Here is a 12,253-nt window from a genome sequence, read left to right as displayed (position 1 = left end):
GGCACCACAGGTTCATAGGTAGCTACTAGGCTAGATGTCCTTATGGGCCATTTCAAACCTGGCCAATTTTCCTTTTTATGCTCGAAATAATCTATCCCATTTGGTTATAGATTGGCTTTACACATCCCGTGGTCGATAATTACATATTACCCTTAATTAGAATAACTGGGATCTTACTACAGTTAATTTGAGGGGACCCATGCCTGGGATAAAGCATTTAGGAATTGCATCTGTCCATTAGTAGTACAGTGGACAGTCCTAGGGTAAATTTTCTGTTTCCCATTCATAGTTCTAAGTTGCACTTGAAAATGGACAGGTATGAACTTTGTGCTATGTGGATGGGGAGGTGTTCCACAGCAGCAGTGTCCTCTGCAAAATATACATGTCACTACAAAATGTTCTAATGATGTATCAGAAGAGGTTTAGATCCCTAGACCAAGTATTTCTGATACTATTAGACTTGCTGATGTGCAACAAATCCATCAGTAATGGGTCAGAGGATGCCTTGTATGAGTGACACAGGTCACCTCTTAGCAGTTTGTAGAACACTGAGTTTATTGACAGGGATTTGAGTCGATCCATGTAGGACATGTTGTGTAAGCCTGGCATCTTTTCAGTAAGGTATCTTTGTGGGCATTCCAGTTGTTGCATGTGTCCGGACTGATACATGCCAAAGGGGGCATTATATTCAATAACCGGACTAATGAGGGCTAAGTAAAGGGGGCAATGACATCCCCCTAGACATAGAAACAAGCCCATTGTTTATAGGCTGTGTAATACACAAGGACTTTCTTAAAAGAATAGACACATGTTGGTCAAAAGTTAGAAAGGTCACTGTCCACATAAGTTCCCAAATCCCAAAAATCTGGGGCAACTCTTAGGGGTGTAAAAAAGAAACAAAAGAAATCAACTGCATTTCCCTGCATTTGGGAGGTGGTACAACAGCTGTGCCTGCCTCAAAAGTACTGGCCAAGGACTGTGATCCACATCCTGTCAGTGAACTACAGTTCATCCACTGAATAGGTTCAGATCTTTTCTGGATGATCTATTTCTTTTTTCCTCATTTTATTTCAATTAATTATTTCTTCACATTCTTTTTGAGGAACTGTAGGGGTTTCTATGACAAATGAATTCAAGTGGTTTAAGCCTCCTCACCTTGGTTGTCTGTTTAAATTTAGTGCAGTAAACACACAGTTCTACATTATGACCTGAAGTCTTTAGGTGGTATTTGTCGAATACAAGCACATTTACAAATGGAGTTTAACACCATATCCCAAAACCTTCATCCACAGTGAGGAAGGAAACCAATAACAATAATCAATGAATGATGCAAATTAATAAAACAAGAGTGAAAAAGTAAAGAAGATAATAAAAAAAGATGTCATGGTGCACTACAAATGTGTTCTGGTGCAGCAAAAGGATGTATAACACTGAAATTGTTAGGAGAACTCTGGAGAAAATGAAGCAACATGAGATACATAATGGGAGTCTCATCCTTCTGTGTCAGTACCTAGTAATGCTTTCATGGTCTCCTCACTAGGACTATGCCAGTACCTGGGAAAATTATATTGAGGGAAAAAAACAAGAACATAACATAGGTAAACATAAATGTTATAATTTACTCTTAAAATGAACCTCTTCAAACTGCCAGAGACTTGGCAGTCATGTAAAACATATTTTGCAATAGATAACTCTGTATACTAATTGTTTTTCCACACTTTTTTTCCTGGAAATAAAATTATTTCAACATACATTTTTCTAAAATGTATGCCATACTGAGAACTGTGGTGGCAGCAAGCTAAGAATACCAGACAACAGTTTGTTATCCATACAACACAACTGCCCCCATACTATCCTAAATAATTCCTCAGGCATTTCCAGATAGGCTGTGAGATACTGGAGAAAATGAAGCATCATGAGATACATAATGGAGTCTCATCCTTCTATGTCAGGACCTAGTAATCAAAATGCTTGCATTGTCTCCTCACTAGGACTATGCCAGTACCTGGGAAAATTCTGATGAGGAAAAAAACAAGAACATAAGATAGGTAAACCCAAACATTATAATTCACTCTTAAAATGAACCTCTCCAAAGACTGCTAGAGACTTGTCAGTCATGTAAAACATATTTTGCAATAGACAACTCAGTATACTATAGCAATAACCCACGCCTGGGTGTGGGTAATGCTGGATTTACCCATGGTTGGTGTGGTGTGGTTTGGTCATGAGGGCGAAGCCCAAGTGGCCGAACAAAGCCAACCGTGGGTAAATCCAGCATTACCCACACCCAGAAGTAGGTTATTGCTATTATACAATGACATTATTTAAGAAAAAAAATAATTACTTTTCTTAAATAATGGCATTGTATAATGCCTTCTTGCTGCCCTTCCGCAGCTGTCTGGTATTCTGCAGCACTTCTGATGTACTGCGTATGCGTATGCCTACATAGTACATCAGAGCTGTGGGCAAAAGCAACGGAGAAAGCAAGATCTCTGTTGCTTTTTGCAAACTGTTTTGTTATGTTAAATGGGTTTAACATGGCGAGACAGCTTTAAAAAAAGCAATGGAGAATCTCTGTTGCTTTTTTTAAAGCTGTCTCGCTACGTTAAACCCATTTAACATAGCGAGACAGTCTTGAAAAAAGCAATGGAGAAAGCAAGATCTCCGTTGCTTTTTACAAACTGTCTCGCTATGTTAAAGGAGTTTAACATAGCGAGACAGTGTGAAGCAACGAAGATCTTGCGTTTTCCATTGCTGTTAAAAAAAAAGAGTTATAGTAATGGAAAAAGTCTGGGCGACCGGACCTTTTTCCATTACTATAACTCTGATTTACAACATGCACGCTGACCAATCTGTGTGCACGTTTTTGAATATTAATCGGGAGTCGTTGTATAATAATTGTTTTTCCACACTATTTTTTTTACTGCAAATAAAATTCCACATTCATTTTTCTAAAATGTGTGCCATATTGAGAACTATGGTGACAGCAAGCTAAGAAGACCAGACAACAGTCCTTTATCCATACAACATAACTGCCCCTATACTAGCCTAAAGAATTCCCCAAGCATTCCCAGATAGGCAGAGAGATATAATCTCTCCAGTATGTCCTGAGTCTTCTTTCCAGTCGGCTATGACTGGTACACCTCTGACAGGTAACCAAACCACCTCAACTGACTCCACTAAAACTTGAGAAGTACACCTTCTATTCCTAGAACTTCCCAGACTGCAGGCCTCATTACTCTTTCAAGCAGAGTGAACCCAAGAACCATGAAAAAGGTACCTCTTTTCCAGTGCTTGCACCTGTGCTTTCATCCTTTCTGTTGCTGCCATATAAGGACACAGAATAGTGGGCAAACTGAGAGCTTTGTCCTGTAACTCAGCTTAGTTGGCTCACCTAGCTCAGTTGGCTTGTCCAGTGCCAGGTTCCAGTCCCAAGTCTGGCACACTGTTCCCCTCAGCGCATCAGTTGAAGAACAAAGAAAAAGTCAACTCCCCTAGGTTGCCTCCTTTGCCCCCACCCTTGCTATACTTCTGCAAGACCCCAAAATACTCAAACATCTTCATTTGAGGTAGATGCTGCCCTCTCACTGGCAGACAAGAGTCCCCTCTTTACTGGGATAAAAACCCAATAATCACTGACTTGAGAGAGCTGAGTTTTCAACCCAATCATTTCATATTCAGCACTGCACAACTCTTGTGAACACCAAAGATCACAGTCACTTGAAGCCAAGAGGATAACACTGTCTGCAAACAAAAACAATGCAATCACATAACCAACCAAGGCACTCTCCAGAGCTCAGCTGTGCCTTTATATTTTATCTATAAACATTATGAACAGAAGAGAACAGACACATCCCTGGCAGAATTCAGCACCCACTGTATTAATATGTTCACCTAATGCCTAGAATGAGGACACAATTCTCACTTCACAATCACAGGAACTAAATGGTGTAAAGCAGTTGCAAAATGATGTTACAACATTTCCCAAAAAACACTTTGAGGTTTGTGGTCACATGCCTTCAGGAGGCCCACAAGATATATGTAGCTCATATTGGCAAAATCCTATGGCCAATATCTATGCAAGGACAGAGCTGACCCAGTATTCCATTGGAAGGACAGAATTTGCACTGTTCATCCTGAATCAAGGGATGACTTACTGGATAAACTTTTTCTTTCCAGTGCTATGGTTAGCAAAGTTCTTCCCAAGGGGACAAAAAAGCATGACATCTCTATTATAATTGGAACGCACCCTTCTGTCGCCAGTAAAGAAGTTCTGTTCCCATCTTCTAAGCAACAGTGAAAAGGTGTTCCCAACAATACTCGTTGCCTTCACCATTTCCAGCTGGATCCCACCCACTCTCAATGCCTTACTACACTAAAACTGCTTAATTGCCTTAGTGATCTCATCTACAAAAATGGACCCAATAACATTAACTTCTTCTATCACTAACATTTAAAGAAACACAAACACACTCAGCTCACATGTTCTTCAAAGTATTACATCCTCACCCCAAAAATTATTCCCGTTTCTATCTGGGTTTCAACACCTCTGCTGAACACAGCCTTGGGAATACTTCACCCATTGCCCTCCTGTGTCAACAGATAATCTGATAGAACCTGTCTGTGGTCACCCTATAGTCATTTTCCATGGCTTTGATAAATTCTGTCCATACCCAGGCCTTTAGTTCAGTGACTGCTGCAACTGCTGTCTTCCTGGTATCTACAGTTCAGATCCAGAGAACCTTCTAGTAGTACTATACAGAGTACTTTAACTTGCTGACTTCCTTAACCACTGTTGCCCACAAACAGGTACTAGGGATACATTGTGAAAATCACCATTCACAGTTTGGCCACAGTACATTGCTATAACCTCATTTAATGAGGTCTTCAACACAGTCCACTCAGATTCCATGACTGCATCCTCACCTGTATATGGAAGAAGTATGGCAGACGGGGAAGATGACCACAAGTAGAATAGACACATTTGTTATGCTTTACCTTACCAGAACACTCCCACTACACTTTTGTGTTTTGGGGTCTGTTTAGCTACCACACAGACATCTGATTTACTTCAACATCAAGTGATACTTAGCGGGCAACTCAACATTTCTCCTGAGCCAGCTTTGACAATATATGGCCGCTGGTCTGATGATGCAATTACAAAGCTGATTACTGGCTTCTTATCCAAGATGATCTAGTGCTGATTAGGCTTACGAAAAGCTTTAGGTTTGAACAAGGTGCTCATTAACTCATTACAGACATTGATGACTAGCACGGAAGTCCAAAAACAATTCACTACTTAGGTTCATATTGGGCAAGCCATGCTTCCCAATTACCCCCCCCCCCCCAGTAATTCCATCACTTTGCATGTGAGCATTGAAGTTTCCCAGTAAAACTGCAAAGTAAGTAGTACTCTTTTAAGCACCTCACCCATGGCCCCTGAGATGGCTGGACATTCTGAACAGCTGGTATATGCATATGCACACAAAAAAAACAGTCAGTTTTCCTTTTTGTAATCTGCAGTCTCACTGAGGCAACCCTCTTATTTAATGCAGCACACTCCAACTGTACGCTACCCAAACACAGGCATCTATCTCCAAGACTATCCTAGTTTAAATTTTCTTTTATTCTCCCTTGGACTTAATCAATGGCTGTACTGCCTTCATGTTCTGTCAGGGCAAGAGCCAAACATCTTTGTGCTAGTCAAGAGTCCCATGAGTCAGTCAATCCTGGATGGGAATCCTAATCAACTTATATGTTCCTTCTCTGATGAGAGCTGGGTGGTAAGAAGCATGTCAACTTCAGGTTCAGAGGTGCAGCCTACCCTTCTCCCCCCCCTTTCCATATGCATGCTTGCTTAGCAATTCCAGTAACTAGCACGTGTAACATGCATCAACAATGGACTGTCCCTTGCTTCTGCAAGGGATGTACGCCAGCAGGTCAAACTCCACTCACTGTGAGGCACCAGGAAATCTTGTGTTCTGTGAGAGTGTCTCCTAGCAAATACCCTTTCAACTGTTTACCTCCACCTTGACATTGGCATATATCATCCCTTCATTCCTTTCTCTCTTTCTCTCATTGCCAACTCCATCAGGAACCTGAGCCACTAATCAAACTCAGGCCATTATCCCTCTACATCACCAACGCGAGAACTTGATCAAAAAATCTTATTCTACAACAAACTCTGTGTGAAGAGGTATGACTATCCTAAGACGTACTTTTCAATCCTTTGAACAACTCTGACTTCTTCTTCAGCACACCAGTGACATTCCATATTCCAACAGCCATTTTAATGTGCTGGGGTCTACTCCATCCTAATTTGCCACTAAGACATCATCACACTCACCACTACCCTTCATGTTTGAAGAGCTATGCTGTGGCACCATGCAGCTTTTTAGAGGTAACCAGAAAGAGCTACATGGGCCATATGACTATCAGGTACGTGCCAGTGGTTAACACCTCCAAAGCCTGGTTCCAGGGCTAGGTCCTGGTATCACTGTTCTAACACTACTTTTCTAATTCTTTAAATGAACCATCACAGAAGTCACATTTTTGGATTTCTCTACATCCATTTCCAGAAACAGTTTTATCAACAAATGGTGATACTGATACATAAACAAAATATATCACTCACTCATTCAGCAGGTCCGTGGAATAAAATGATACACTAGAACAATCTGTGCACTACAAAGGTAGGAAGAAAATGTCAATATAATACACATTACTGTCCACTCCTCAGAATGCTGAGAAGCAACGATTCCTGGAATCCTTTTTATATGTAATATATAGAGTGACAACAGCCAAGATCAGCAGCTCTTCCTCATTTCAGTTATGATAATTTACAATGGCAAGGAGATGCACATACATTACTTCAATTATTCTGCATACAGAATATGATTCTGCAGGATAACATAGCAAAAGTTCTAGAGAAATTTCATTTTAGTGAGGCAACACAGTACAAGGTGAATGAGAAATAAAAATGACAGTGATGTAAGCACAGTTTTCAAAAAAGGTTTCCAAACCACTCTGAATACAAATGCTAGAGAAAATTGCCTTAGTAATTTAAAATATATACATTGTTGATCTAAGCAATTTAATTCAGCTTCATGTTTAAATATTTTTAAACTGTTAATAAAAATATTTAATGTCCATCTTGTTACATAAGTAGATTTGACAATACTTGTCAGAGTTCAGAAATTTTATTGACCTATAACAGATCAGAATATGGCAGATGAGAACAGTACTGTACAGAATTTTCTAGTTTTTACATATAAAACTTTACATAAATGTATCATATACAGTGTTTATCCTTCAGAACAATTTTCTACACCAACCTTGATAAGGAATGCTTACAACTCTCATTTACCATATCTGCAACATACTAGCACAATTCACAGTATATGGCATACCTCCAATGAAAGTAGCCACCCCAAGCCAAAACTGCATCAATATGTTTTAGCAGTGAAGTCTGTACCCACCTTGAAACCAGCCTCAGCCAAGGAGACACTTTTACCTCAAAGGAGAAAACACTCCCGGCATCTTAACAGTGACTTAACATACAATCTTTAAAGGATCATCTTTAATTGCCCTTTTTTTTTTTTTTTTTTTTTTTTTTTTACAAATGCTCCAACTTAAAAAAAATACAGGTAGTAGCATTCCATAGTGTACATTTTCCTAGTTCAGTACAAACTGCCCTAGTTCTTTTCAACAAGATTCATATAGTACAGCTCAGTGTGAGAAAATGTACAGTTCCCGCAACAGGAAGATACCCCAAGTGCATATATATGTAAAAAAAATCAATAAAATTATGCAACTCCAGAAAATCAATAAAACATTGAAATAAAAATAATATAGGAAGATTTGTATAGTGTTTTATATTACAGAACTACATTTCTGTACAACCAATTTCACAGAAGTTGCTGATATTTTTGATAAACACTATGTAAAAAAAGTAATTTCAAAATGTTACCAGACTTTGCATTTTTTCATTTTACTTTTTATAATTTTTACTTATAACTTATTATTTTACCATTCTTGAGATCTCCTTCCTTCAAAGTACAGACCGTTGTTGCTTCCAGAAGCAAAATCCTCTGAAACAATAAACATTTTTTCCACAGACCACATACAAAATCTGTGAAACATTGGTAAACTGGTGACTGGGATAAGGAAGATACTGCACAGGATGAAGTACCAGCGCTACTGATTAATGGCTTATGCTCAGCAGAAGCCTTGTGTAAGTATTCAGTGATGGAGATCCTTAACTGTAAGGAAAGTAAGTGCAGCAAGCTTAGGATAAGTCAAAGCATCCACAATGTACCTTCAATCTATCTGAGAGATGCCAAATACAGAACAACCATTCAAAGGAGTTTTAGGCAGAAGGCATGATTTGCCTCCTGATACACGTGCTCCCGTAATTAAGTCATGGGTTATTCATTTCTTAACATTAACTCAGATGGTAAGTTGAATGCTACTGTTGCTTTATGAAGTGATCATGTTCTGATGGACGAGTTATTCTAAAAACTGTCCCAATGCGAAGGAAGAATTTACGCAGTACAACTCGTAGCTCTGGGATGAGATCGAACTGCATAATGTCACATAACAGGGGATAGTAACATGCAGCATGGGCCATGAACTAAAAAGGAAAAAAAATCAGTAGTAAGTCAGTTACTTTATAAACTTAAATGTGACAAGAAATACAAGTTCTAAAGTAAAATAAATGACATAGTGTAAAAGTAAACACCAACTTAATAAAATTAATATCAAATATATGTTTGGCAATACAAAACAATATTTTCATGTAAAAGATAACTTACATAGGTACATGGCCAAACTTCAACTCGTAACAGAAGTAAATCAGAAGAGTCCTCTGCAATGTACTCTTTCTACCTACACACTGTGCTGCTGGCATAAATGGTGAACTTTCTAGATCAGTCCAGTCTTTCACTTGAAGTAATTGCAGTCTTGACACTGTCAATTGAGATTTATCCTCAAAGGATTAACAGACCTTCTTCTATAGTCTTTGCCTGTTTCCCAGAGTAGAAGGAAATAAAGAATGACCCAACCATAAGTTACAGAAGAATCTATCAACAGGGCAAAGTGAGTGCCTCAGGCTCCTTTGATTTCTGTTCATGAAGACACAGGTAATACACTATTCTGAGGACTCTGTCTAGTATATATACTTTGTGATCTGGAAAATTAAATTTGCCCCCATTTGGCTCTATAATGGACTTCCTGGTTAATTCACATTTTATTTATAGCCCCCCCAAAAAAACCTAAGCTTGTTTTACTGCATTTGGATAAAAGTTTTTTTTTTTTCTAAAGTGATAGACGTGGCAGAGAGCAAATAACTGCACATATTATCTAGCCTGTAATGTCATTCAGAATCAGGTATCATAATCCAGTTAGAGTTGAAGCACAATCAGAGTACTGTTCCCATTCTTCATGCTAGGCCATACTCATATTTAAGGGAGTGTCAGACTAGGCCAAAAATGTCACCTCTCTGATCTGTGATTTTCATGTAAATAATATAGAGGTGGCATCCCTATTATTTGATGTCGATAATTTCCTTCTGGGATCATGCGGTCATAACCTTTAACAAGTTCTCAAGCAACTTAACTACTGGGTTTGAAGAAGCTGATATGAGAATAAACACTACTTCTAAAGATGAGTTTATGGTATTTTCCAGAAAAAGACTGCCTGCTCAGTTAGGAGGAGGAAGAACCACTACCCTCAGTTGAAGATTTTAAGTACATTTAGTTTTTGTTCATGAATGATGATGGCAAGGGAAAGTGTGACACTGACAAGCTATGGCAGCAGTTTTACGGAGCATGTAGTTGATAACTCCAGTTTGTAGAACGTTTTATTGTGATTTTCATGCATTGAAGCACAGAGCTGAAAGGACTGTTGAGCCAAAAAGAACTTCTACTTCGGAGCAGCACAGCTTGTGGAATAATACACTTCCTCACAGTTAAATGCAGAGCCAGCATATATACTGTAAAGGGGGTATAGGGGTAACCCTCTGCAAAAATGTTTAGAGTTTTTTTTTCCATTTAGTGTTGTTTCTTTTTATTATTTGTTTCCATATTTTGCAAGCACTTTACTGACATCCATGCACTGCTTCAATCTTTATGTTGGGCCAGAATGCAGGCTTTTTGTTTTATAGAGCTTTCCCTGTTCTGAATGCAGTGTCTCGACTTTCTAAAATCTGGTTGGCAATTTAAAGGCACAGATCTGCAATTCTGCAAATGATGTGTGGTGAAATGAAAGGCGAGTTCTCAGTGATTTACTGATCAGTTTACATCCCCATCCTCACCCACCAGTGATATGCTGTGAAGCTATGGAGCGAATGGAAGAAACAGACCAACAATACAAGGGTAGAAATGAGACTTCTTTGTAAAGTTTACTCTCTGTGACAGTGTGGGGAAGCTTGGTAAGTACAAAAAGTCCTGAAATAATGTCACTGCTTGTTCAGATCAAAAGCAGACAATAAGACGGTCCAAGCATCTTTGTTTATTTATTTTAATAATTTAACATTTGCTGATCAGTTAGGTGAACTGTTCCAAGGACTCCTTTAAGGACAGGACAAAATATAATTAAACAAACAACAGAATGTAGAACCATTTACACAGAAATGTATACAGGCATTTTCAGTAACACAGTCATAGACATAGTACAATACTGAATTTTCATTAAGGAACAGATCATTTTGAATTTTCAGACAGGCACAGTTCATTACAACTTAGTTTACAGTTCAATTCCATAGAGGCATTTCAATGAGTATGACAAGATCTGAATTAGTTATTAAGCCAGTAGACAGAATACATAATTATTCCTTGCATTATAGGTGTATTTATCCAGGGGGTGCTTTCTGGACCCAGTCCACGAACAGTAGGTCTACATGCAGGTCTGGAATATACTGGGAGGATTATACCTCTTGATGAGCATGACTATACTTGGGGATTCCCCAAGACAAGCCGAAATTTATCACAAGGGAAAGGGAAGGTATGTCTGCCGTGTTTAAGTGCACTGTCCCCACAAACTCATAAGAAGAAGCAAAAGGATAGTACCAGCATTTTTAATAGCAAAATATTTTGTTTGACATAAGGAAGATGCTGTTAATATGCAGTTAAAAGCAGATCAAGCTGGCAATAAAGGTAATTCTAATTTGTTTCGGAGACACGTAATACTAAATTAGAGTAATTCCTTTTATTTTTAAGGTATTACTCATCCACCAACATGGAAAATACTGGTATAAATGAGCAAGAAGGGATATACTTTATTGAAAGGGCTTATGACTGAAATACTATTTCTGAGATGGTGAATATTTTCATCTATAAAGAAATATAAACAGACACTGTACTTACCAATTCAGTGAAGTTGTCTGTTATAAGTTGATGAAGAACAAGGAGTTCTGCTAAGGCTTCTACTGCAGCTAAAGAGTTGAGTATTCTTGCTTTATCCTCCTAGACCTGAAAATGTTTGCTCAAATTTATGGACAGACTTAACAAACTATGTGAAGTTGAAAGCATACAACAGTGAGTGACTGAAAGAAGGTGTTAGAGGACTCATATATTTGGACAATCTGAAGAAAAGTCAGTTCCATTCAATGTGATCAAAGATGTTTCCATCATTCAGTCTTAATTCTATAAAGTATATATTAACAGAAGGGTTTAGGAATTCTTAATACTGTCCTGGATTTTCAAATGCATAAATACTTCTAATTACTCTGTACCAGTGTAGTTTCATGGAACAGGCATCATAGGTTCATAGGTAGGTACTAGGCTATCTGCCCAAAGGCATTTCTAAGCCTAGCCAGAATGTGTTGGCTTTCGCCGCCCCCTTAGATTAGTTCCCTGTGCCTCTGTCCAGCTGAGCCACTGAAGTGATCCCCGAGGTAAACTTTCTGTTTCCCATCCATTCGTCAAGATTTCTTTTGAAGAGTGTTAGCGAGGAGCTCTGCCTAATGTAGTTTGGGATCTTGTTCCAAAGCATGGGAAGTCTCTGGGACAGGAATCTATCAATTCAGCACGTCCAATTTACTGTTGTGGTGAGGTTTAGATCCCTAGAGCATGTGGCTCGCGGGGATAAGGTTTTCTTTAGGTGGAGCATGTCCATCAGTTCTGGGTTGGACATGGCCTTGTATGTCAGGCAGAGATCACCTCTGAGCAGGCAGTATGCAAACCTAGTACAACTGTAATTTCTTCAGTCGAGCTGCATAGGGCATCTGTTTGAAGACAGTGATCCTCTTGGTGAG

At 38.8% G+C, this 12,253-nt stretch overlaps 1 protein-coding gene across 2 annotated transcripts in view; it reads right to left on the bottom strand.

Annotated features, from left to right (window-relative positions):
* Window positions 1-7,183: 7,183 nt before the first annotated feature.
* Window positions 7,184-12,253, bottom strand: part of ARFGEF1 (ADP ribosylation factor guanine nucleotide exchange factor 1) — a 4,299,619-nt gene continuing 4,294,549 nt past the window's right edge. The window contains exon 39 of one of the 2 annotated variants that reach the window (XM_044067163.1): window positions 7,184-8,632. In XM_044067163.1, coding sequence (XP_043923098.1) covers window positions 8,468-8,632 — 165 coding nt within the window. In that variant the 3' untranslated portion in view covers window positions 7,184-8,467. The remainder of the gene's footprint in view (window positions 8,633-12,253) is intronic. The other variant, XR_006364243.1, reaches the window with a different exon arrangement.

Source organism: Protopterus annectens, chromosome 3.part1 (genome assembly GCF_019279795.1).
Source record: "Protopterus annectens isolate FY-2018-M chromosome 3.part1, PAN1.0, whole genome shotgun sequence".
NCBI classification, from domain to species: Eukaryota; Metazoa; Chordata; order Ceratodontiformes; family Protopteridae; genus Protopterus; species Protopterus annectens.
Note: the sequence above shows the minus strand (reverse complement) of the source record. Positions and strands in the feature narration are given on the sequence as shown.